The sequence below is a fragment of the Phascolarctos cinereus genome, unplaced genomic scaffold (genome assembly GCF_003287225.1).
Source record: "Phascolarctos cinereus isolate Bilbo 61053 unplaced genomic scaffold, phaCin_HiC Scaffold_4;HRSCAF=312, whole genome shotgun sequence".
Lineage (NCBI taxonomy): Eukaryota > Metazoa > Chordata > Mammalia > Diprotodontia > Phascolarctidae > Phascolarctos > Phascolarctos cinereus.
Genome location: NW_027555847.1, coordinates 354,563,798 through 354,590,141, shown reverse-complemented (window position 1 = coordinate 354,590,141; position 26,344 = coordinate 354,563,798). Strand labels below are relative to the sequence as shown.

Below are 26,344 nucleotides of genomic sequence, written 5' to 3'. Positions count from 1 at the left end.
CTATCCACTGTACCACCTCGCTGCCCCTTCTTGCCCCCTCTTTAAGAGTTTGTTTTGCTTCTTAGCAATCCTTCCCTTTTCTTAATTCCTTTCCCTTAACCCCTTTCATTTCTGTTTCTCTGTTAAGGTACATTTCTATAACCAACTCTGTGTGTTGTATTGTGTTTTTCCAGAGTGAAGTTCAAGTGTCACATCCACTCCCCACCACTCTCTCCTTTTTTGTTGTATTGACTTTTACTTGTACACCCCATTTATGTGAAATAATTTTCCCCATTTTTCCTCTCCTTCCCCCCTCTCCTAGTGAGCTCTTGTTCTTTATCCTTTCCCTTCTCCTGAGATCATCAAGCAGACCCTCTGTTTAATTAGACTTCCTCTGTAACTCCTGATGATGGTAGAGTTCTGAGGGGCTACACATATCCTCTCCCCATACAAGAATGTAAACAGTTTAATCTTGTTTAGTCCCTTATGATTGCTCATTCAGGTTTACTCTTTTAGGCATCTCTTGAGTCCTATGTTTGAATGACAAAATTTCTCTTCACCTCTGATCAGTTCAAGGAAATGCTTGAAAGTCTTTTTTATTAAATATCCCTTTTCTTTTTTCCACTTTAGGATTATACTCAGTTTTGCTGGATAAGTTATCGGTTGTAAGCCCAGATTCTTTGCTTTCTGGAATATCATAGTCCAAGCTTTCTGGAATATCATAGTCCAAGCTTTCTGCTTCTCTATAATGGTAGTTGCTAAATTATGTCTGATCCTTACTATGATTTGTTGGTATTTTAATTCTTTCTTTGTGGCCACTTACAGTATTTTTTTCCTTGACCTGAGAGCTCTGGATATTCTGACTATAATGTTCCTGAGAGTTTTCATTTTGGGGTCTCTGTTAGGAAGTGTCCAATGAATTCTTTTAATTTTTTTTTTTATTTTGCTTTCTATTCTAAGAGATCTGCTTGGGTTTTTTTTGAAGATTTCTTGAAATATGTCTCCTTTTCATGGCTTTAAGGTAGCTCAGTGTATCTCAAATTATCTCTCCTTGATCTATTTTCCAGGTCAGTTGTTTTCTTGTGAGAGCTCTCACATTTTCTCTCTCCCCCTGCCCCTCTGACCGTATTTTGACTTTGTTTTAGTATTTCTTGTTGTCTCATGGAGTCACATTAGCTTCTATTTGGTCCATTTTAGTTTTCAGGGATTTTGTTGCTTAGACAGGGTTTTGTATCTTGTGCCAGGCTATTAATGCTCTTTTCATAACTTTCTTCTATAGCTCTCACTTCTTTTCCCATTTTTGCTTTTACTACTGTCATTTGTCTTTTTAAATAATTTTTGGCTTAAAAAAACCCCAAAACTCTTACTTTAATTCTTCTGGGAGTTCTGGTTGAACTTGTGTCCAAGCTAGATTTTTCTTTGAGGATTTGCTTGTAAATGTTTTTGAGTCATTTTCTTCTACTGGATTTGTGTCTTGAGCTTCCCTCTCACCATCATAACTCTGTGTGGTAGGATTTTTTGTTTATTTGTTTGTTTACTTATCCTTCCAGCCTCCTTCTTAACTTTGGACTCTTATGTTAGTGCCAGGTTCTGTGCCCTTCTGGGGAGAATATCTTGCCTGAGCTTCTCTCTCTCTTTATGTCCTCTTGCTTTTGCAGCTGAGACTGGGGGCCCTTCAAGCTTTCAGTGATCCCAAGCTGATGTGATCAGGAGGTAGTCTGTTCACTGACCTTCTGATCTGTGTTCTGCACGTTTCTGACTTCACGTTTGGGTCTATCGGCTTGGCCCTGGATGAGAGTTTCCACCTTTTCCATAGATAGCTGCTGAGAGGGTCTGCAGATTCAGAGTGACTGAACTACGAGCTCCCATGCTGGTCTGGAAGCTAGACCCAAGTCCCTGTTCTACTCTTCACCTGCTGTTTGCTTCTAAACTTGTTCCTTGCTCGATATACACATCCTAGTGCAATTACTTTTCTCCTCCTTGTGCCTGTGACCTAGGATGGAGTAGTGGCCTTATGTTACCTGTTCCTGCTCCTCATGCTAGTCCAGGGATCCCCTGGGTCCTCTTTCTGCCCCAATACCTGATCTCATTCCTCTTTCAGTCCCCAGGTACAAGAACACTCCTCTCCCGGTACGCTTCTTGCCAGACCCTGTCCCCAGTGTCTGCAGACCTCTCTCCCTAATTCTGGGCTGGAAACATGACTTTGTGACTTCTTGGTTTTCCTGATCCTAATTTGGTCTGGTACATTTTCTAGGTCCCCATGGAGGAGGTTGGTTGGGGAACTTGGCTGGGCTACTGCCTCCTGGAATATTCTCCCTCCTCAGCTCAAACCTTGCATCCTGTGAAACCTTTCCCATCCCTCCAGTGCCTTCCTTCTCAGATTACCTTCCATTCACTCAGGTGCATCTGGTATGTTTTTAGTTATTTGCATGTTGTCTCCTTCACTTGAGCTTTTTGAGGGCAAACTCAGTATATTTTCCTTTGTTTGTATCAAGAGCTTGCCTTGTGTCTTTTACCATGTTATGGGCACTTAATGACTGCTTATTGACCAACTGAAAAAGTAATGAACTAGAATGTAGACTCTGCCAATTACTAGTGGGGTCACAGTGATCAAACCATTAAATCACTCTGTACTTTACTGACCTTAAAATGAGGGGGCCTAGAGTTGATGATCTCTAAGGGTTCTGAGGTCTCTTCTAGCTCTAGTTCTGTGATCTTATGAACAGTTTGATTCTCATACATAGCCAATCTATATCTTTTTGGGGGGGGGAATTTTTTAAAAATTTATTTTTATTTTTTAACCTGTTTTTAAAACTTTGGGTTACAAATTTTCTCCCTTCCTCCCTCCCCACCCATCCTCATTGAAAAGGCAAGCATTCGATACAGGTTATAGATGTGTAGTCATACAAAACACTTCCATAGTAGTCCTATTGTGAAAAACTAAGTGTATTTCCCTTCATCCTATCCTTCGGCCCATTTATTCTATTCTCTCTTTTGACCCTGTCCCTCCTCAGAAGTGTTTGTTTCTGATTATCCCCTCCCCTTTATCAACCCCCGCTCTCTTGTTCCCTTCCCCCCTTATTTTTTTGTAGGATGAGATAGATTTCCATACCCCACTGTGTATGTTATTCCCTCCTTAAGCCAAATTCTATGAGAATAAGATTCACTCATTCCCTCTCACCTTCCCCCATTTCCCTTCCACTGTAAAAGCCTTTTCTTGTCTGTTTCATGTGAGATAATTTACCCCATTCTACTTCTCCCTTTCTCCTTCTCCCAGTGTAATCCTGTCTCATCCCTTAATTTTATTCTCCAGATATGACCCCTTAATCTTCAACTCACCCTGTGCCCTCTGTCTGTCTATCTATCTACCTGTACATACATACAGTTTTTTTCCTCCAACTACCCTAATACTGACAAAGGACTCATGAGTTACAAATATCATCTTTCCATGGAGGAATGTAAACAGTTCAACCTTAATAAGTCTCTTATGATTTCTCTTTCCTGTTTACCTCTTCATGTTTCACTTGAGTCTGTATTTGAAAGTCAATTTTATATTCAGCTCTGGTCTTTTCCTCAGGAATGCTTGAAAGTCCCTATTTCATTGAATGACCATTTTTTTAACCCTAAAGAATTATACTCAGTTTTGCTGGGTAGTTGATTCTTGGTTGTAATCCTATCTCCTTTGCCCTCCAGAATATCATACTCCATGCCCTCCAGACCTCTTAATGTAGAAGCTGCTAAATCTTGTGTTATCCTGATTGTGTTTCCACAATACTTGAATTGTGTCTTTCTGGCTGCCTGCAATATTTTCTCCTTGACCTGGCAACTCTGGAATTTGGCTACAATATCCCTAGGAGTTTTCCTTTGGGGATCTCTTTCAGGAGGTGACCAGTGGATTCTTTCAATTTCTATTTTGCCGTCTGGTTCTAAAATATCAGGGAAGTTTTCCTTGATAATTTCTTGAAAGATGATGTCTAGGCTCTTTTTTTGATCATGGTTTTCAGATAGTCCAATAATTTTTAAGTTCTCTCTCCTGGATCTGTTTTCCAGGTCATTTGTTTTTCCAATGAGATATTTCACATTCATCTCTATTTTTTCATTCTTTTGAGTTAGTTTTACAGTGCTTTGATTTCTCACATAGTTACTAGCTTCCAATTGCTCCATTCTAATTTTTAAGGAAGTATTTTCTTCAGTAAGCTTTTGGACTTCCTTTTCCATTTGGCCAATTTTTCTTTTTAGGGCATTCTTCTCCTCATTGGCTTTTTGGACCTCTTTTACCATTTGGGTTAGGCTATTTTTTAAGGTGTTATTTTCTTCTGTATTTTTTTGGGTCTCCTTTAGCATCACTCTCAGTTTTTCTTCTACTTCTCTTACTTGCTTCTCAAAATCCTTTTTAAGGTCTTCCATGGCCTACGACTAATTCATATTGGAGGCTTTGGATGTAAGGAGTTTGGCTTCGTTTTCTTCTTCTGGTTGTATATTTTGATCTTCTTTGTTACCATGTTTGGCCATGATCCTGGCCAATTACTTGAGTTTTAACTCTTTGTTAAGGTAGGGGTCTGTTTCCAGTGTGGAGAATGTAGTGTCCCAAGCTTCAGGGGTTTTGTGCAGCTGTTTTCAGAGATACTTCTAGGGACCTGTAAATTTTCAGTTCTTCCAAGGTGTTGTAATCAAGGGCGAGGTGTTTATACTCCTTTCCTGTCTTGTGCTCTGCTCTGTGAGTGACCAAAAGAACTCTTGTCTATCTTGGAACTGTGAGGAGGATTTCCTCTCTACAGCCACTACAAGCTCCACCACACCAGCACCCCTCCTCGCCCCAGAACCGCCACCCAGAACTGTGACCCAGATCCAAGTATGGGCAAAGCAAGAGAATCCTGCACCAGCAGAGAGATCCCTGCAATCCCCTTCTGATCAGGCACTGGATTCCCCCTCAGTCTGTGGGCTGGAAGCTCAGGAGGCAGCAGCAGCCCCAGGGCGAGCTCAAGGAATGGGGCTAGGACCCCATGCTTCTCTCTCACCACAGAAACTGATTTTTCCCACTGACCTTCTAAGTTGTCTTTGGCATTCATGGGTTGAGAAGTCTGGAAACCACCACAGCTGCCTGCGATTCAGTCCTCTGAAGCCTGCTCCAGGTTTGCTGTGGCCTGTGTGCTCACGCCAAACTGTGTTCCTCTCCCAGCCCGGCATGCTATAGTTTTCTGATCAACCATCCAGGTTGTCTTGGGCTGGAAATTTGTTTCACTTTGTCTTTTTGTGGGTTCTGCTGCTTTATAATTTGTTTAGAGCCATTTTTTATAGGTATTTGGAGGGGTTTGGGGGAGAGCTCAATCAAGTCACTACTTGTACTCCACCATCTTGGCTCTGCCCCCTCAATCTATATCTCTTTCATTATTTTATTAGAACCCACGTCAAAATCTACCTCTACCAAGAATACTTCCATGTCCAAATTGAATGATTGAATCTTAATTCACCCAGGCTATTCTCATTTTACTCTGTATAATCTTGAACTTTTTATATTAGAGTATAATATATATTTGCTTATCCATCTTTTTTCTCTACCAGACTGTAAGCTCCTTGTGATCAGAGACTACTTCTAAACAACTCTTTAGAAGCCCTAGAGAAGCTAATATGGTGCCATGTTAATATTAGTAAATGCTTAATGATAATTCTTAGAATGATAACTATAATAATAATTGTGTACTTTCCTCTTTTTTCTTTTGCTCATCCTAAAAATAGACATTTTGGTGGTTTGATAGGTAAATGCTTGTATTATTTGTGTAACATCACAGCATAAGTCCACTCAGCCAGTAGCTTTCAGAATATTGTAAGTTACTCTTTTGGCCCTAGTACTTGCCTGGCCAGCTGAACTATTTAATACAGATTAATGTTTTTTTTTGTAGATTGCAGATTGTGGCCTTATTGGTAACTTTTTGTTAAGAATAGAAGTAGTAGGTTAATATTCCATTGTAAATATTTTTTTGGATCTAACCCAATAAAAGCAGATGGAGATCCAGCCAGTTGTACATCAGCATACCTGCCAAGTTTTGAACTTCAAAGAAAAGATCAGTGGTGAGGGAAGGGAGATTTTTATTGAATCTCAATTCGCTTCAGTTGCATCTGATGCAAATTCCATGTTGTACATGAGGGAGATGAGGCAGGTCTCAGCTGTGGGCACTAGGGAACATGACCAACAAAGACATTGTTTGTGTAAATTCCAGCTGTCATTCCAGTCAGGAAATAGTAGCCTGATAGAAATATAAGAATGTGATACTTAAAAAAATTCATTACTCTTAAAATGCCTAGGAAAAGGTGCAGTACATGGGAGAGCAATAAATAATAGTTGCAGTTATAGTTAGATTGTGGGGGAGGGATTGACAAAGATCATTCTTATCAATGTTAATGAATGGATAGCTTTACCAACACTTTGCTGGGGAAAGAGAGTCTATGAGGAGTTGAATTGCATTTAGTCCTGATGGTTAGTCAATTAAGAGCTTTTGAAGAAAGCAGGATGTCCTGCAGAAATGCCCTGGGGGGAAATACCATCTGCTTGAAAATCAGGCTTGAGAACACTTGTTGGAGACTTTCTTTTTATCTTATAGATGCTGCTAAAAATGGGAAAGTAATATCTGGAAATCTTCTTAATAAAGAGATATCTGCCTCCCTTCTACCATTTTACAGTCTTATGAACTATTTTTTTTGAAGTCATGAAACCTGCAGCGTTCTTTTTCATTTTTTCCCCTCATTTCTTTTCTAGGGGACGATACTTTAAAACTGTGGGACTTACGACAGTTTAAGAAACCTCTTTTTTCAGCTGCAAATCTTCCTACCTTCTTCTCAATGTAAGTGGATATTATTTGTACTTGATGCACTTAAGGTTGGCGAGGAAATACAAAATTTCCCCTAATTAGGGTTACTTACATTATTTATCATTTAGGTCAACTGAAGGAAGGCCTTGAATTTTGGCCTACCCCACCCCATTCCCTCCTGCCTCCCTGGCCTCTTTTTATTAACCATATTTTCTTCCTATAGGTTTATCTTCCAGACAGTAATGAAAGACAGGGTTGAAGGTTCCTATTGGTGCATTTTTTTTGTGATCAGTTTAAAGTATGAGGTGGTTTTGAAATAAAGAAATAGAATATTCTTTTATTAGATCATATACTAAAATATGTGTGGATATATGTGTGTATAAACAAAGATTATGAGAAGCATCTTGGCTTAATGAATAAAGGTCCAGCTTTGAAATCAGAAAGACTTAGGTTTGGGTTCTTTTAACACATACTAGCTGTGTGGCCATGGACAAGTAACTAAACCTCTCAGTGCTTGTTGAGTTGATCAGTCATGTCTGATTCTTTGTGACCCTTTATGGGATTTTTTTGGCAAAGATAGTAGAGTGGTTTGCCATTTCCTTTTCCAGTGGATTAAGTCAAACAGAGATTAAGTGACTTGCCCAGGGTCATACAGCTAGTATGTGTCTGAGACCAGATTTGAACTCAAGTCATCCTGACAGCGCTCTATCTACCTAGTTGCCTCCAAATCGCTAAATGCCCCCAGTCAATTTCCTAAGACTATAAATAATGGTCTATTAAATTAGTAGATGGGACTTCCACACCAAGAATTTCCTACACTGATGAAACAACAGGTCTCTACAGAAGCTTAATTCTCTCTCTTTCTCTTTCTCACACACACACACACACACACACACACACACACATATATACAAATGTGTATAGAAATCTGTACATTTGTATTTTTATTTTAAACCTCTAAATCAGACCTGTGATTTCATCAATATAGGGCTTTCCTGGCATAGAAATATTTTAACACTTCATTATAACAAGTGTGTTTATGTTTATATATACATATATATATGTATGTGTGTGTGACATATATGCTTATATATTTTATTATGTAGTATACATTTTACCTCCTTATAGTAGACTTAATTCTAATACTTATTATGCAAATACCTTTATACATTATACTTTTCAGCCAAGCATTTGACATCATTTACTTATTCACATCATTCCCTGTTTATCAATTGAATATTATATCCATTTTACTAAGTAGCTAACTAAAGAAGTTTTCTAAATTATCACAGTGAATCTGCAGCAAAACTGGGATTTGAATTCCCAGCCTTGTGGTTAGATCAGTGACAAATTTGTCTGTTACTGTAGAGATGTCATTTCGCATTGGTATTCACTGTAACTAGTGTTGAAAGGAACTGAATTACCAAATATAGGAAACTGCAAAAAAAAAAAAACTTAGAAATACCTTAGTTATAGTTTTCATCTTTTAGAAAAACATATCATTTTAATATGTACACAGTTTTTAAAGTTGCTACCGATAAAGCTGATTATACACTTTGGATCATATAATAAATTACCAGAAGTCAGCTTTGTGCATATATTTGTGTGTGTTTTGTAAATTATTTAGACAACCAGACTCCTAATAACAAGACCTATTAATAATAGCAGTCCAGCTTGTACTTCATTTAATGGTGGCTGGCAAGGCCAATTCAAAGCTTTGGGGTTAGAGAGAATCAGTCTAAAGAAATAATTCTGTCATCGTAGAGTTTGGTCATAAAAGTAACCTGATCTTTTCTTCCCTTTTTTTATTTCTAGCCCAAATTCAGAAATAAAGATGAAAAAACTTAAGAAATAACGTCTAATATTTTGCATACTTTATTAATTATAATTGCACCATCACCTTTTCATACGCTTGTGACAACTGTTTGTTTCTTCTCAGGACTGATTGCTGCTTCAGTCCAGATGATAAGCTTTTGGTCACTGGAACATCTGTTAAGAAGGGAGGTGGCAACGGCAGGCTTGTTTTTTTTGAACGCCAGACATTCCATAAAGTATATGAAATCGATGTCACCAATGCAGTATGTATTTTTGACTTTACTTCTACCATTGAAATAAAATTCACATTAGTTAAGATCTTCTTTCACTTTTTAGTATACCCCCTCAGTGTAATAACGTTATATTTAACAATGGCTTTCCCACTCACAGTCATTTGGGGCACTTTGGGCAGGGAGGGATTGCCATGTATTAGGACCTTGCTGAATGTGGAGCTGCCACCACATTTGCAGTAGATGGACCTTTTCTCATGGCTATACCTGTCCTGATGTACCTTTCCCCCCCTTCAGGCTCTAAGAAGGAATTTCTCAAGAAAACAGAGGAGAAAGGGAACCTCCCAGGGCCTTTCTATATATGTGTGTAAATTTACAGGAATAGTGCAGTGGAGGGAGCAATGAAATTTTTATATATGCAAAGGGTAACAAATGCAGGGACTGTTGTTCTAGACTAGCAGAACTTTTCTGTATGTCCCTGATTGTTAGTTTTGTCTTACAATAAGGCTCATTGTTGTTGGGTTGTTCAGTTGTGTCCAACTCTTAGAAGTAACCCTGTGGACCATATTGTTCATGGGGGTTTTTTTTGGCAGAGATACTGGAGTGGCTTGCCTTTTCCTTATGTAGTGGATTAAGACAAACAAGGTTAAGTGACTAGCCCAAAGTCACACAGCTAGTAAGTGTCTGAGGCCAGGTTTGAATTCAGGTTTTCCTGACTCAGCTCTCTATCCATTGAGCCACCTGTTTGTTTCTGTAGACTCAGTATGGATTCATTCTACTTTTACTTAATTGGCAGTTTATCTATATTAGAAATAATTTCAATGACTTGAAAGCTTCAGGTTTATTCTCAGGCATTCCTATAAGAGCTAGAATATATTGTGAAACTTGAACTATATCAGGAATAGATGGAATACAGTAAGAAAAGCAAATCTCTGAAGTAGAAATATACCCTTTATAGCTCTTTTATTGTATGTTATTATTTAGTTAGTAAAACAAACCATTATACTTTTCCAAGAGAGTATAAAATGGGCCAGTTAAGGGCTTTGCATGTATATTTTTTTGATATAGTATGCAGCCCTTTAGTAAATTCCTCTACCGTAAACTCTACTTATATGGATTAATCTAGCTTTTTCAGTTCTTTGTAAACATTTGTGACATATTACATGCTTTAAAAGTAGTGAAGATAACTGAACAAATGTTTTTAGACTGCTGTTAATAAAACTGTTCTACTAGTCTTGTATAATTAAGTACTCTTAGTGCTATGTATATATATTTGCAGCTACTAAGTTTGGAACCACATTTTTGTTTCAACCTGTAGAGGAAATAAACAAAAATCAGAATAATTTTAGTTGGGCCCCTCAGTTTTACGGATCTTAATCTTGTGAAATAATTTGCTGTGTTCCAACACTAATAATATTTTAGTGAAGTTAGTGTTTCCAGGAGCCAACTATAACACTGGACATCTAAGAAAAACACTTTTGAGTACATTAACTTAAATCCCAAAACATAAAATTACTGTAATTGGTTGTTTCAGAAGAAGTTGCCTTTTTTCCACTGTGGCTTTCACTTATTTGTACATTTCACTTATTTGTACATTTCAGCATTGTTTAGTGTTATGTTTTTCTCAGGTTACAACCTAAAAAACAATATAAACAAATTACAGAATGTTGAAAAATGAATGGATTTTAAAGGCGCTGAGATTCCACAGTTTGCAGAAGAGACATGCTGGTTGTTGGAATGAGCAGGGCCCATAATTGTGATAGATTTATATTCTGAGTTACTTTACTCTTTAAAAAAAAATTTTTATTGATTTTTTTATATCACTCAAATTTCTGTTAATCTCCATTCCCTTCCTGTTTATCAAAGAACAATTCTATATAACAAATAATATTTTTAAAGTGAGGGAAAAAAGGAAAAAAGAGGAAGAAGAAAAAAAATCAGCAAAACTGATTGATATATCAAAAAATATGAACATGTATGCAGTGTACCACTTCTGTGGGCCTCCCACCTCTACCAGGGAATAAGATGGGGCAGGGAGAGGTAGGGGGGATGAGGAGGGGAGAAGGGTAAAGGGAGGATCTCATTTCTCTTCTTTGGAACCATCATTGTTCTTTATAATGTTGCTGCATTCACTTTTGATTGTTTTTTGTGGTTGTTCTTTTCATTTACATTGTTCTAGTAATTATGTATATTATTTTTCTTGACTGCCAAATTTAGTCATGTAAATCTTTTCTTGGCTTTTCTCTATTCATCATATTTGTTGTTTCTTAGAACACAATAGTATTCCATTGCATTCATGTATAATAATTTAGTCATTCCCCAATTGATGGACATCTAATTACTTTTCAAATCAATTATTTTGCTAGGTTCAAATGTTAACAATTAACAATTTCTATTAATAACAAGTGTATTTAGTTACAGTCTTTTTCTTTTTCACCTGAAAATGCAATGAGAATTGCAAATTCAATCAACAAAAGTAGACATTAAGCTTCACTTAAAGTAAATAAGAAGACTAAGCCATAGTTAATAAAGTATTTCCTGCCCTACATTTTCCTTTCTGATACGTTCTAATTTTTTTTCCTGTGTATTTTGCCTCCATATACCTTTTTACCCTGACACCTTCTTAGCCTCTGTCTCTTTCTTTTAACTTCTAGGAGTTTAATTTTATCAGGCCTTATGAGCTAGACATTGAGATATTCCGTTGGATCATAGGATCATTGATCCTATTGACAACCCAAAAGAGTCTAAATGAACCACACCTATTAGGCCCAGTTACACCTGTGCCTTGTCAAAAAGTGACTGGTCTCAGATGTGGACTGTCCCAGAGGCAGTGCAGTAGGCCTAAAGACCAGAGGCTAATCTCTGGCTTTTAGCCCACAGCTCAGTTCCAGGAAGATACTGCAAAACCATAACAGAAGGCAGCCTGGAAACATTTTTCTTCCCCTTGCTTCAGGTACCTTCTGATTTTTCTAAGGTATCTAATGTTAAACATTATAATATATTCAGTAGCTCCTCAGAAAGCTTTCCTTTGATGTAAGTTTTTTCTAAATAATCTGCTGTTAAGGAGTATGTGTCTTCAGGATGACCTGCCCTGCGGGATATTCTTTGTTTATGTTAGTCTTGTGTATGCCATGGTAAAGGTTAAACATGCATGTCAGAAACTTGAATACTAGACAGAATACTTTTAATTTACAGTGTTGAAACAAATATATGTAAGCAATTTATTTCACTACCATCATGAAAAGATAGCTATAAACCAGGCTTGTTAATAGAGTAGATAGCAGAGAGAAAGAAACTGTAACACAATTCAGAATTTTCTCCCAGCTTTTGTGCATGTATGTGTGAATGTGTATTTCTTCATATTTTTATATTTACGTAGTTTTGCAGTATCATTAGGGCCTTCCTAGAGCTGTAGGAGTTCAGATAGAGAACTTAAAATTGTAGAATAACCAGGCAGTGCTCATAGCTTTTGTATTTCTTTGGTAAAATGTCAGCACATTGACTGCATTGATTAATATTTTGCAACAACAAAAAAAATGATTGAGTCATTTTGTCCTATAAATGAACTTAGAGTGAAGTTGCAATAGCAATTAGACATTTGATTAAACTACCAGAGAAAATATCTTTTTTGTATCATTAAGTCCTTTCCCATCTTGTAAAGTTACTAAAGCAAAACTTGAACCATTCTGTGCTTTAGCTATTCACTTTATTGCAGAGATTGCTTACATATCCTGCCTCTATTTAGGTTTTGCTTATTTCTTAAGCATACAGCACACAGAATTTTCAGAATATACGACCTGATATCTCTCCTCTAGGAACAGGCACATGCTGATAATGCTAGGGCACTTTCTGCATATAAAGCTGATGTGATAGACCTGCCATCAGTGGAGAATATACTTGGATCTTTGGGGTAGTTGTAGTGAATTTGCTTGCCTTTGTCTGTTTTCTTTTACCTGATCTGCATAATGCATAAAAGTGTAAATTTATGTGATATCTGGCTTGTGTGAAATCTCAGACTGAAACTCAGCCAGTTTGGATTGAACTTATGATCCTGGCCTTATTAATATAATTATCTAAGGAAATAAGCCACTTTATCACACATACATAGGGAATGACATGTATATTGTACAGATCCATATCACTTTGGTGTGCATTTTGTTATGATCCATGTTAATTTTTTGGTTTAAGTTTGATAGACTTAAAATATACTCAATTCAGAAAAATAGAGTTTTGAGGAATGATTGCTCGATTCTTATAAGATTTATTCACATAAAAGAATAGATACTATTGGGCATTTCAAGACAGTTTAAGAAGAGATTGTAATGTCCTTTTTTTTAAAAAAGCAAATGAATTAACATGTTGTTTTATGAGAGCAAAGAAAAATATACCTTAAAGCAACCTTTTTTTCATCACTGATTTGGTTTTTTCTCCTCACCATCAGACAGCATCGGTTTCTGTTTATGTAGCAGAATGGTATGTTAAAGGGCTTTAAACTGTTCCTTTGACCCATTGTCTCAAGTTTTAAATCTTCTTGGAATGTAAGAAAACAAACAAATGCATTCCTTGGAATGCAATAAGGGTAGATAAATTGTTGGATGGGCCAAGAATCACCTCTTTTATTTTAGTGTGTGTTTTCATCATTAAGAGAGTCAAATAGTTTTAAGAAAAAGCTACACTCCACAGTAAAGTACCTATTTGTTTTGCCATTACTAAAATTTGGTGCTGTATGTGACTGCATGTGTAAAAGGAATGGTGTCCTCAAGCCTGTCCTAAGGCTGTCCAGCTATATTAACCAGTATAGTTCTATTCATCTTTCCATCCTGGTTCCTGTCCCAGAACAAAACATTGTGTTCAGCTCTGGAGATACAAAGATATATGGAAGGCATTATTAGCCACTGGGGATTTAAAGACAAAACCAGGATGGTCCCTGTTCTCTAAAAGCGGCTTGGATGGGAGACTGCTATCTTTAAAAAATAGTATTTCTTATTTTTATAGAATAACATCTGAATGTATGCAGTGAGGAATATAAGGAGGGATATGATCTTTAATCTCATTAATTTCCTAGTGAGAAAGCCCATTAGTGAACCAATGGGCAACTCAAATTACTAAGTTGTCTAGTGTGCTTAGAGGTTAAGTGACTTACCCAGGACATAATCTGTGGCGTTTGTATACATTGTATAATTATATTAAAATTCTTTTGTATGTTTTCTACATCTTTCAAAATGGGTTTCCTAAAATAAAAAAAATATTGCTTCCTCTACAGCTTAATCCTCAGGAGTATGTTAAATCAAAGAGTTTTGTGACCACTATAGTTTAGCTACTCCCCAACTCCCACCTTATTTATTGTTCTTGGCTTCTTTTCTAGGATGAGCTCCAAAATATAACTTCACTGCTGAATTTCCAGGTTTTCTTTTTTTCCTTTTTTCTTGAAGACCAGACTCTTAGTTTGAATCTGTCTTGTTCAGCTAAGCTCCCATTGCTCTGTTTTGGCCAGTGAGAGTCTTAAAGGATATTTCTTTGTAAATAATTAATGAAATAAGTTAAAGTTTAGAAATGAAATAAAATAATTGACTTTGTAATTTATCATATTTTATAATGCTCTTTATTCTCTTTTTTATATCAGTTATTTTTAAAACATCTAAAATTGTGGAAATGTTAATAGAAAGTAATAATCTTTTTGTAACTAATTGCAAAATACTTATGAAAACTTCCTTTATATGCTTTGTTAACTAGAAAAATGTTTTGTGCAATTTTACTACTACTTTGGAATTCCCAAGGAAGTCTCTAGCCAGATTTTACATAAATGTGGTTCAAGTTGGTAGCCTTTTAATCTCATTTCCTTTTGATAACTGTCAGGAAGATTTTTGAGGTTTCATTGGGTTAAAAAGGGAAAGGCTCAAAATTTTACAGGTGAGCTTGAATCTTTTTTTTAATTATTCACCTTCATCTAGGACCATGATCTTAATTTCTAAAAAAATTGGCCAGCAAATAAGAAAATATCAGTAGTAGAACTGAAAGAAACAACTAATCCTTTTAAATAAAAATAGTTAAATAGAGCTGGAGTAGAAAAAGGGCTGTGGGGGCTGGGAGAAAAGAAATTTGCTTTAACTACAATCTCAGGAATTGGGAAGTTTCAAAATGGCAAAATTTGAATGAGAAGAACAGAGAAAATAACCGAGTGAGAAATATTTAAATTACTTTTTGAAAATTTTATTTGTGATTATGTTAGGTAGCTCTTTGGTCAATGGTCTCATATTTTGAAGTGTCAGAATTAATATATCATTTTGGAAGCCACAATTAATTTTTAATTCTTCAGAAATTCACTATCCAACTTGTGAATTATTAATACTTCTCCTTTTTCTCCTTTGTGGTATCCACATTTCACTACTGCCTACCATCTCAGAGTTTTAGTTAATATTGTATCTTGCAAAAATATTCTTTAGATCCTCCCCCAAAGAAAAAATTTATAAGCAAGAAAATCTACTGTCAGTTTTTGTTTTGGTTTTTGGTTATATGAGGTTCTGCAGGAAACTTGAATAAAATGTGGAAATGTCTTTGGGTTCTTCAAGTCTGTACCAGCAGAGCAGAAGCTGTGTCAAGTTCTGCCATGTTGGAAAGGCTTCAGGGATGATGCCAGTGAAAGACTGCCTGCTGTCTGAGGACCAGCCTAGCTAGTGGGAGGAGGCTTTTCATCAATGTAGTGAACCATTAGGTGAGAAATTCTTTAGTAATGACAATCCATGAAACAAAAATACAAAGTGATCCTGAGGCCTCTTTGGCCTCAATCCTTAATGATGGTGGTGGAATGATGAAAGAAGGCAGGGAATGTTAAGAATCAGTCAGTCAGTAAACATTTATTTAGTGCTACTGTGTGTCAGTCATTGTGCTAAGTGCTGGGGATATAAGAAAGGCAAAAGACAATCTCTGCCCTCCAGGAGTTCACAATCAGATAGGGGAGACAAGATGCAAACAGCTATGGACAAGCAAGCTATGACAAATAGGAGATAATCCGCAGAAGGAAAGCACTAGAATTGAGTGATTGGGAAAAACTCCCTTTCTTGTTTGTACATAGTTGTTTGCATCTTGTCTCCCCTATCGGATTGTGAGCTCCTCAAGGACAGGGATTGTCTTTTGATTTTCTTGGATCCCTAGCACTTAGCAGGGTGACTGGCACAGTAGGGACTTGTTTCCTCTTTCTTCCCCTTCATCCCTACTGTCACTGTGCTTATTCACTTCCTCTGACTCCACATAAATTAAGCGAAATGGTTTAAGGAACTTGTAGCTAAATAAAAGTGCTCCATCTCCTATAGGAGACCCTACCTAATTGCCTCTGCTACTAAAAAGTACCACTCCCCCACATTATTTGTTATTTACTTATATGTTTATATGTTGTTTTTCCCTTTAGAATATGAACTCCTTGAGGGTAGAGGCTGTTCATTTTTGGCTTTGTATCCCCAACATTTAGTGTAAGACTTGATACATAATGTATGTTGATTGATTGCTCAAGAAGCAAAATGACCACCATTAACGTATCATATTTTGACCTCATGAGCTCCTATAGCTTTGTCATCACTAATGATTTGTGTACCTAGTTCTTTTCTTTCTCATGAGATTTTGCCTCACATCACCAACTTAACTATTAGACATTTCAGACTCTTATGTCCCGAGGCACCTTAAATTCAACATGTTCAAAACAACTCTATCTTCCCCGCTCAACCCTTCTTCCAAACTTCCCTATTTCTGTTGAGGATACCATCATTCTTCTAGCCTCTCAGGTTTGCAGCCTAGACATTATCTTCAGCTCCTTGCTCTCCCTCATACCAGGTATCCAGACAGTTCCTAAATTTCGTCATTTCTGCCTCCTCAACATTTCTTGTTTCTGTCTAGTTCTCACTACTCACATAATCACTACCTTAATTTAGGCCTTCATCATCTCTCATTGTAGCTATTTCAAGAGCATTTCAGTTGAACTCTCCAACTAAAATCCCTCTCCTTCCTAATATATTCTCCACACAATTACCAAAATGATTTTCTTTAATCACAGGTCTGGTCATGTCACTCCGCTACTCAGTAAACTCCAGTGACTCCTTATTGCCTCTAGAATAAAATAGAAGTTCTGTTTGGCTTTGAAAACCCTTCCCAAGCTGGCCCCTACTTAGGTCTCAGCCTCATTATACATTCCCACTCTTCCTCCTCTCAGAGGTCCAACCAAACTACCCTTCTTGCTATTCCTCATAAGTTGTCCTTCATGATTCTTCTCCATGCCTTTGTATTAGCCAAACTCCATTTCTGTAATTCACTCGCTCCTTCCCTCCACCCTACTTTCATAAAGACACAGTTCAAACACTTATCTTCTACACAAAGTGTTTCTGATCCTTCCCAACTGCTTTCCCCCCTAAATTTATAACCTCATATTTATTTTGTAACTAATCTGTACTTATATCTATATGTATTGTCTTCCCCTGTAGTATGTTAGCCCCTTGAGGGAAGAGACTATGTTCGTTTTTGTTTTTGTATCCCCAGTACCTGCATAGAGTAGAAAGTATCTAATAAATACTTGTCTGATGGACTAATGAACACCAAATTAAAAGAAACAGCTACATGCAAATACAACAGTGCTAATTATTTGCAGCCCCTTTTTTTTGGCTTTAAGCCATTGGTTCTAAAAAGTGAGAAATGGTAAAAGTAAGGACCTTGATTTTCATATTGATCAGGTCATGGATCCATTGAAGTATTGGGGTTCTATAGAGAACTTGAATCACATTGTTTTCTCCTTCCACATCAAATGTGATTTTCAAAATATCATTAAAAAACTTTGAAATGAATTATTTCAAGTTGTAATAAGTCATTGCCTATGAGGAAGCCTCTCTATATCAAAGGTGTCAGACATGCCAAACACTCCAGAATGCTGCCCAAACAAGATTAAAATGTAATTGGAAAATACTTAAAATAAAAGTACAGTAGAACATAGGTAATGTTAATATGTGTTTTTCTAAGTTAGTATGTGGCTGGCAGGGATCCTGACCTACAGATTAATGGCCCTTGTTTCTCTTTGAATTTGATACCACTGTTTTAACATGATTTGCTGATGTTTTTTTGGCCACTTTATCCTTTGAAAACATCTAATTAGAGATGGGCCAGGAGAAATAAATGTAGAGCATTGATTAGGCACATTATTGATCTTAATTTACAAATGTCAAAGGGACATCTTTTTAGTCATTCAGATTTTGGTCAACTCTTGATGATTTTTGTTTATAAAAGGAAGCAGCAGCTGCATAATTAATATTAATTTATCAATCATCAGAAATCACTGATCATTTTCTTTGCATTGTATTTTTGTTCTTATTTTGAAATATAGTTTCATCTTATGATCTGGAAATTGACTTCAAGTAAAATAATGAATCTGAACAGCAAAAATTTGACTCAAGAAGATTTGGGCAGCTCCACATTGCCCTCTGACTCTTCTCCTTGTAACCCACTTTTTACTGGAAATAGATGATAACTTTCAGATTGATGTAAAACATTAGCTTAATCAGAATGACCCAGTTTTAAAGTCCTCTTAGAAAAGGGGGAGGTAATAAAGTGACAGCTTCTCTGCCAGCTTCAAGCTGTCTGCAGAGTGAGAAGAAATCAAAGGAACCTGAGAGGTGGGCAGAGTAAGCAGTTAAGCACATAACTGCTGGCTGAAAATGAGACTATATTTGGCAATGTTATCTGCCTTCTAGAATAGTGAAACCTTGTTAATATGAAACACAAGGCATGGAAAAATTGACTTTGAATTAACTAGATTTCTGTTATCTGATTTTTATTAAAGAGCAAGCAGGCATGTGGTTGACTAGGGAATAGCAGTTGCTCTGAATTATGCTCTATTTTGAATAAACTGATATGAGCTTAATGAGGTTTTCCTGTAATTCACTTTCTGGGATAAGTTACATCATGCAAACTCTTGATGGGGCTCATTTAACATGCTTATTTTAACAAGCTTTTGAATATTTGCCCCAAACTGCATTGGAGATGTTAAAAGCGTATAGATTATTCACAAGCTAATTTCAAATTAACTAGACTAGTTAAATCTAGTGGATAAAGAGTGAGCAAATTTAAGATAACCCTTTCAATCAGTCAACATTTATTAAATGCCTTTTATGTACCAGGCACTATGCTAAGTACTGGGAATACAAAAGGAAGCCAAGAATGAAAACAGTCCCTAGCTCAAAGAGCTCATTAGCTAATGGGGGAAACAAATATATACAAACAAGCTATAAATAGCTAAATAGGAAATGATTAACAAAGGGAAGGCTCTTGAATTAAGAGGGGTTGTTGAAGAATAAAATATAAGAAGATAGAGGAGGGGGGTAGGGTATGAAGGGCTTTGAATGCCAAAACAGAGTATTTTTTGAACCTGGAGGCAATAGAGAGCCACTAGAGTTTATTGAGTAGCCAGGTGACATGGTTAAACCTGGGTTTTAGGAAAATCATTTTGGTTGTTTGTTGTCCTTCATTCTTTATTTATTTTTTTAAGCAATTGGGGTTAGGTGACTTGCCCAGGGTCACACAGCTAGTAAGTGGCAAGTGTTTGGTCTAAGGCCGGATTTAAATTCAGGTCCTCCTGACTTCAGGGCCAGTGCTCTCTCGACTGTGCCATCTGGCTGCCCCCATGTTGTCCTTCGTTCTTGAAGAGGACCAACATGATATCACTATGTTAGAGTCAAGTTACAGTGTATCCCACTGTGGTTTATCAGACCAGTATGAGCTTGGAGTGTTTTACCACAGGTCAGGCACAAATAATTCATGTGAACATTTGGGGTAGATTTTCTAAATTTATCCATCTCACATTTCTCTTGAGCTACTTCAGTTCTGCTTTGCTCATAGAGGACCATACCTTCTCTGATAGGGGCATACCATGGAGGCATAGAAAGAGACTTGGGACAGTCAGACCTTCCAGTAGACTATTAAAATGGTCCAGGCATGAGGTGATAAGGGCCTGCAGAAGAGAATATTCTCAAGAGTTGTTGCAAAGGGGAAATCAATATTGGCAACAGATTGGATATGGGGTAGGGGAGTGGCATGAGAGATGATAAGGAGGAGTCAAGGATAACTCCCAGATTGTGAGCCTAAGGGAATGGGAGTTGCCCTCTGTAGTAATTGGGAAGGTGGCAGGGTTTTTGGGGGAAAGATAATGTGCTCTCCTTTGGATATGTGTAGTTTCTATACTGGATGTCCAGTTAGAGATATGTGAAGGGCCGCAGGGAGGTGGGGTAGAATAGATAAATTTGAGAATTGTCAATATGGTGATGGTAATTAAATACATTGGAGCTGATGAGATCACCAAGTGAGATAATACAAAGGGAAAAAGAGAAGAAGGCCCAAGATAGGACCCTGAGGGACAGCCAGTGTGATCAGGGTGCAGATCTAGCAATGGAGATGGAGAAGGAGTGGTCATATAGGTAGGAGCAGAGCTAGGAGAGAGTAGTGTCTGAAAATCTAGAGGGAAAACAGCTTCGAGGAGGAGAGGGTGGTTTGCTGTTTTAAAGGCTGCAAAAAAAAAAAGTCAAGGAAAATGAGGATTAAGAAAAGGCTGCTAGATTTGTCAATTAAAAGATCATTGGTGATTGTTGCTTTAGTGGAATAGTAGGGTGGCAAGCCAGATTGTAGGGGACTAAAAAGAAAGTGGAGTCACTGATTGTAGACTGCCTTTTTAAGGAGTTTAGCTACAAAGGGCAAAAGAGATACAGAAAATTTCTGGTGGGGATTGAAGTGAGGGTTTTTCAGGGTGAGGAAGACATGGACATGTTGTAGGCAGTAGGGAATGAGTCAGTAAACAGGGAGAGTGAAAATAAGTGACAATGAGGATGACAGAGGAGGCAGTCTGTTGGAGGAGATGAGGTAAGAGTGGAATCATTTGAGTTGGTAGAGGAATTAGCCTTGATAAGGAGTAAGGCCACTTCATCATGTAAGATAAGGGTGAAGGAGTGACAGAAGGTGTCTGAGTGATAGGAAATGGAGAAGAGGAAGTTCATGATGAATAGCCTCAGTTTTTTCTATAAAATTGAGGCAAAGGTCTCAGCTGAGAAAATGGGGGGAAGAGGAATTATGAGATACTTGAGCAATGAATGATGGAAAGATTGGGAAGAGCTGCAGTGGAGAATGGAACAATGAGTTGATAAGGCAGGTATGGAATTGCCTAGAAGCCATGATGGCCCAGTTGATGTTCTGTAACATAAATTTGTAGTGGACCCAGTCAGAATGGTTGTGTACTTTTCTTGACCTTTATTCGCCAGCATATGTATAGGAGTGAAGGCAGCAATGGTGGGAGTGATTCAAGGCTGAGACTTGGCAGATATAATTGGCAAAATGATAGATAGGCTAGGGATTCAAGAAAGGACCGTGTAGAACTGAACTGGTTCACCATTGGATTAAGATGGGGAAAAGAGACAAGAGTGGCTAGTGCAGGGGAGAAGGCCTAGAAGAGAATTAAGGGGTCAAAGGTTTGGAGTTCACCATGAGGATGAAGAGTAGGGTTTTGTAAGGGAAGGGAGGAGAAGTGAAAAGAAGTGAAAAAAAGAAGTGAAAAGATTTCAAAATTCTTGAACATGGAGGGGGGTACATTCGTGGATTATGGGAAAATCAAGGATATAACTTTCTTTGTATGTAAATGAAATAGAGTTGAAATGAGTAGATTGGGAAACTGTGGTGGGAGAATTGGTGGAAGAGTCAATATGTATGTTGAAATCCCCTTGTATAAAAGCAGGAGGTGAGGAGAAGAGAAATATTGTGAACCATATACTGAATGCATTGATAAAGGAAAAGGAGTGACCTGGGCAGACTGTAGACAACAGCTACTAGGATTTTGATCAGCTGGTAGATATGAATGGTGTGAACCTTAAAAAGAGGAGAGGTTACTGAGTGGTGGAAGTAGGGAGAGAGCCTGGAAGTGGCACGAGGAGCAAGGAGTATTGCAACCCCCCTACCTTGATTGGTGAGCTGAGGAGAATGAGTGGAGGTACAGCCAGCACTGGAAACAAATACCCTTTATGTATTCATGTTAGTGTTCCTGTCTGGGCAAGTGTCTAGGAACTATACAGAACATTGCTAAAGAGAGGGCATTATGTGAACCAGCCTTCTAGGGGTGTTATGCTCCTTTGTCCAGTAACATTTTCACAGCATCATAGAGATTATCTCATACTTCCTAATCATTTTACAGATGAGAAAACTGAGGGAAAGAGAAAGGAAGCATTTTGTCTATAGTTACACATGTACTTTAAGAGCTAAGCTGATGTTGAAAAATTACAAAGAACAAGCATGTTCATAAAGAAGAGATCTGAGAAGTGCTCCCAACCCAGCCCTTCACAGAGATGGGAGGTCCACAGGTACTTCACATCATACCTGTTTGGGGGCTTTTTCAATGAATTCATTGGTTGTGTTGATTTTTCCTTTTCTTTTTCTTTGTCCTTCAAAAACAAGAGGATGTTATAGGGGCTGTTTCTCTGTGAGGGGGAAGGGCAGTGGGGAATACGATAAAGATGTAAAAAACAAAATGTCAACATAAACTTTTTTAAAAAGAGCTAAAGGAAACAAATGCTAGTGGCTGGAGCAAGGAGCAGGGCATCCTTAGACTTTTGCCTTCATTGTTCTTCAGAACATGTAACCTCTGAATTATGATCTCTTCATTCATGAACTACAGAGGGGGGAAAAATCAGTGAATTAATATCCCAAGACTTATGTTCAAATCCTAGCCCTGTTTGACCTGGGCCAAGTTATTTAACTTCCCTTGGCTTTAGTTACATCATCTATAAAATGAGGGAGTTAGTTAAGATCCTTACAGATCTGAATCTATCAGACTATAAAAATTGTTCTTTTTTATTGCCTAGAGCAATGCATCAATCAATCAAGCATTTATTAAGCACCTACTAAGTGCTAGATGCTCTCCTGAGTGCTGGGGATATAAAGGCCGGTCTTGGCCTTGAGGAAATTACAGCACAGCTTACTTATACAGTTCTATACAAAAATAGATACAAAATAATTTGAGGGGAAGTAGCTGTTAGGGGGAAGGTTTCATATAGAAGGTGGTACTTGAACATCTGAGCCTTGGAGGAAACTAGGGATTCTGAGAATTACAGGTGAGAGAGAGTGCATTCTAGACATGGAGCCTGGCTGGGCAGAGGCATGAAAATTGGAGATGGAGTACTATGTATGAACTCAGCAAAAGAGAAAAAAGCAAGCAAACAAACTGTTACCTTTCAAGTATTTTATTTAATGAACTATTCTGATTGTGATACTCCTCTGCAAAGCCTTCAGTGTTTCCCCACTACTTACTGTGCTTATTGATAAATTAAAACTCCTACTGTTAATAGTGAAGGCTGTCTCCAGTCTTGCTCCAACCCTTTTCCAGTTTCCTCTTATACTGCTTTGATCTCCGTTGTTTTACTTATTCCATCCTCCATGTCAAGAATCAACTCTGCCTACCTTCCACCACTCTCATCTCCACCTGTATCCAATGCCCAGTTTATCTGCCATTTCCTCCTTCAAGCCTTCCCTGATATCCCCAATTAAGGCAATCTCTCTTCAAATTTCTCAGCACTTTTGCTAGACCTCTTCTTATTTTTGTCATATCTGCCTTTATCGGATTATTTGTGTGTGTTCCTGAGAGCAAACTCTGTATGCCATCTTGTTTTTGTATTTCCATGATGCCTTGCACAAAGTAGATGCTGAATAAATATTTGTTAGATTGAGTAGAGTTGAACCTAGCATAGAGACCTGATAAAGCATATTATCTGTGTTTTGGACTTCAAGGAAATTTAATATCTAGCATAGCTCATTAAAATTCATTATTAACTCTTAAAATCTCAGTTTATGTGTAAATAATTTTGTCTCTCCTTGCCCAGCACAGGGGTGGGGAACCTGCCACCTCAAGGCCACATGTGGCCCTCTAGGTCCTCAAGTGCGGCCCTCTGACTGAATCTAAACTTCACAGAACATTTGTTCCCCATCCCTGTCCTAGTACACCAGATATATAGAAGGTACTTAATAAATGCTTGTTGATTGATTGTTCTTGAGTGACATATCTCTCTGTTTTGCCATTCTAGTGACCTGGAGTATATTTCTGACCAGAAATTGCCCTTCCTAGACCAAACTAATGATTAGTGCTATAGTAGCTGTCAGGCCACACCTTACTGAATTTCTCAGGATTATTTACTATGACTTAGAAGTCATTTAGAACAAAGAATCCCAGAACTAGAAGGACCTTTGGGAGCATATGTAACCCATTTCCATATTTCTGTGACGGGCTGTGCCTAAATCATCTAAACAAGTGGGAATCCATCTTATTTTTAAAAGAAAGGAATTCTGCAAACATACTTTGGGAGGCCATACCATTATGCAAACTCACCATAAAGACATTTTTTTTCTTACACCTAACCTAAATGCTTTTAGGATCTCTGGACTTAGAATCAGGATGACTCAATTTCTCTTCCATCCTCACATGTTTATGAGCTGTGTGATTTTGGACAAGTCTTTTAACCTCCCTTAGTCTTAGGTTCATCACCTGTAAAATGGGAAATATCATAGTGCCTATCCAAGGATTGTACTTAGGACCAAGTGATGTAATACAGGGAGTCTCAAAAGTCTGAATGCACTTTAGGTGATTAAAGCTATTAAAAAAGACTTTTAGGACACCCTGTACATGTAAAGCACTTTACCAACCTTAATGAGCTATATAAATATAAGTATTATTCCTTCCTTTTGTTTCTGTCTTGGAGATGGAGAAAAGCTGAGCAGTGAATGATGCCCTTTATAAAGCTGTTATTCAGTCTTTTCTAGGCTGAACAGTACTAATTTTTTATTACTTTTTCTTAACTTCCACTGAGCCTTTACTAAGTTGTCTGAGTCTAAATTGTGAAGTCTAGAAAGGAACACAGTGAATCTTAGCAATACTGAGTCTAATAGGGGATTAAAATGGGTATTTGGTTGTTTTTCTTTAATTTTAGACTTTTAGCAGCCATATTGACAGTTTTCTAACTAGTGATTTAAAATTTTATTTGCAGTACATGTTTAAAGATAATAATTTTTCTCCTTTGATTACTTATGATTCATGTATATATTCTTTTGAAATTTCTCATTTTATATGTACCTATGTGGTCTGCCTTATGACGTTTCCTTTTTATCAGGTTTCTTGCTAAAGGAAAGTAGCAGTCATTTTTTCTTGTTGCTTTTGAAATTACAGAAACACAATTACATACAATTTAACAATTGCAAGGACCTTTTATCAGTGATTTAAAAGTATTATGAACCCTGTGTAAACTTATAGTGGTAACGGTTAAAATATTAGTTTTAGTAGTGTCTGTATGAACAAATGTGGTTTGTTTTCCATAGGGGAAAAATTCACAATGTAGAATATTATTTCTTTGATACTGAGATTAATTTGTGATCTCATTGGTATAAGTTTTTCCACCAGCACAAATTTTCACACCTCTGTGACTTCCAAATACTATAGTTCTAATCTGTCTCTGTTTATAAATCCTCTAGGAGGGTATCTAGCAAATGCAGTGAAGCTCTTCCTTTTGGTCTTTTAATATCTTGAGGTGTCAGTGTTTCACTCATAAAGTAAACATATTCTTTGAAATTTTATGTAGCATGCTTCTGAAATTCCAGTGTTGTTCCTTTAAAAAAAAATTCTAACACCTACTGTACCTTTAATCTAGTATTGGAAATTTGTAAAATACTTTCTTTTCTACAAGAAGTATAAGTATTATTATCTTCATTTCATATATGAGGAAACTGAGACACAGAGATGTAAATGATTTACTCACTGTCACATAGCTACTAAGTAACAGAGCCGAGGCTCAAACCCAAGTCTTATAAATTCAGGTTTAGTTACATTCTTTCTTTCCTTCCCTCTTTGCTTCCTTCTTTCCTTTCTCCTTTTCTTTCCTCCTTTCTTCCTTTCTTTTCCTTCTTTCCTTCCTTCTTTTCTTCCCTCCTTTTTTCCTTTCTTTTTCTTCTTTCCTTCCTTTTCTTTCCCTTCCTTCCTTTTCTTCCATCCTTCCTTCTTTCTCTCTCTTAAAAAGTTTTAAAAATTCAGTTTTATTTTCCTTCAGTTCTAAATTCTCACCCTCAAAACTTATTATAAATATAGTGTAGTCACACAAAACAGATCCCCGCATCCAGTGTTCTTTTGACTTGTCTATAGGCCTTCTCATTGTTCTCTTTCTTTATAATCTCAGATGTATTAGGAGGTCATCATTATCCTTGTAAATATATTAAAGGATTAGAATTTTAACTTAATTCTCACAGGTCAAGTTGTAGTTTGGGTTTTTACCAGCCCAACAGTGGACACCTGAACATTGCAGACATATATAACTAACTCAAAATCTATAGTGTTGTGGCTTTATCTCCCACTTTTACCTCTTTGATAGCTATCCCTCTTTGTGAATTGCAGTAGATGCAGGGCCAACCAGAGAGGAGCTGCCAGATCCAATGCATGATTAATTGTTTTGACTGAAAGAATGGCAAATTTGT

General features: G+C 37.2%; 1 protein-coding gene across 1 annotated transcript in view; it reads left to right on the top strand.

Moving 5' to 3' along the window:
• Positions 1–26,344, top strand: part of WDR70 (WD repeat domain 70) — a 340,948-nt gene that overhangs the window by 277,605 nt on the left and 36,999 nt on the right. The window contains exons 12-13 of the mRNA XM_020995972.2: positions 6,734–6,818; positions 8,725–8,863. Coding sequence (XP_020851631.1) covers positions 6,734–6,818; positions 8,725–8,863 — 224 coding nt within the window. The remainder of the gene's footprint in view (positions 1–6,733; positions 6,819–8,724; positions 8,864–26,344) is intronic.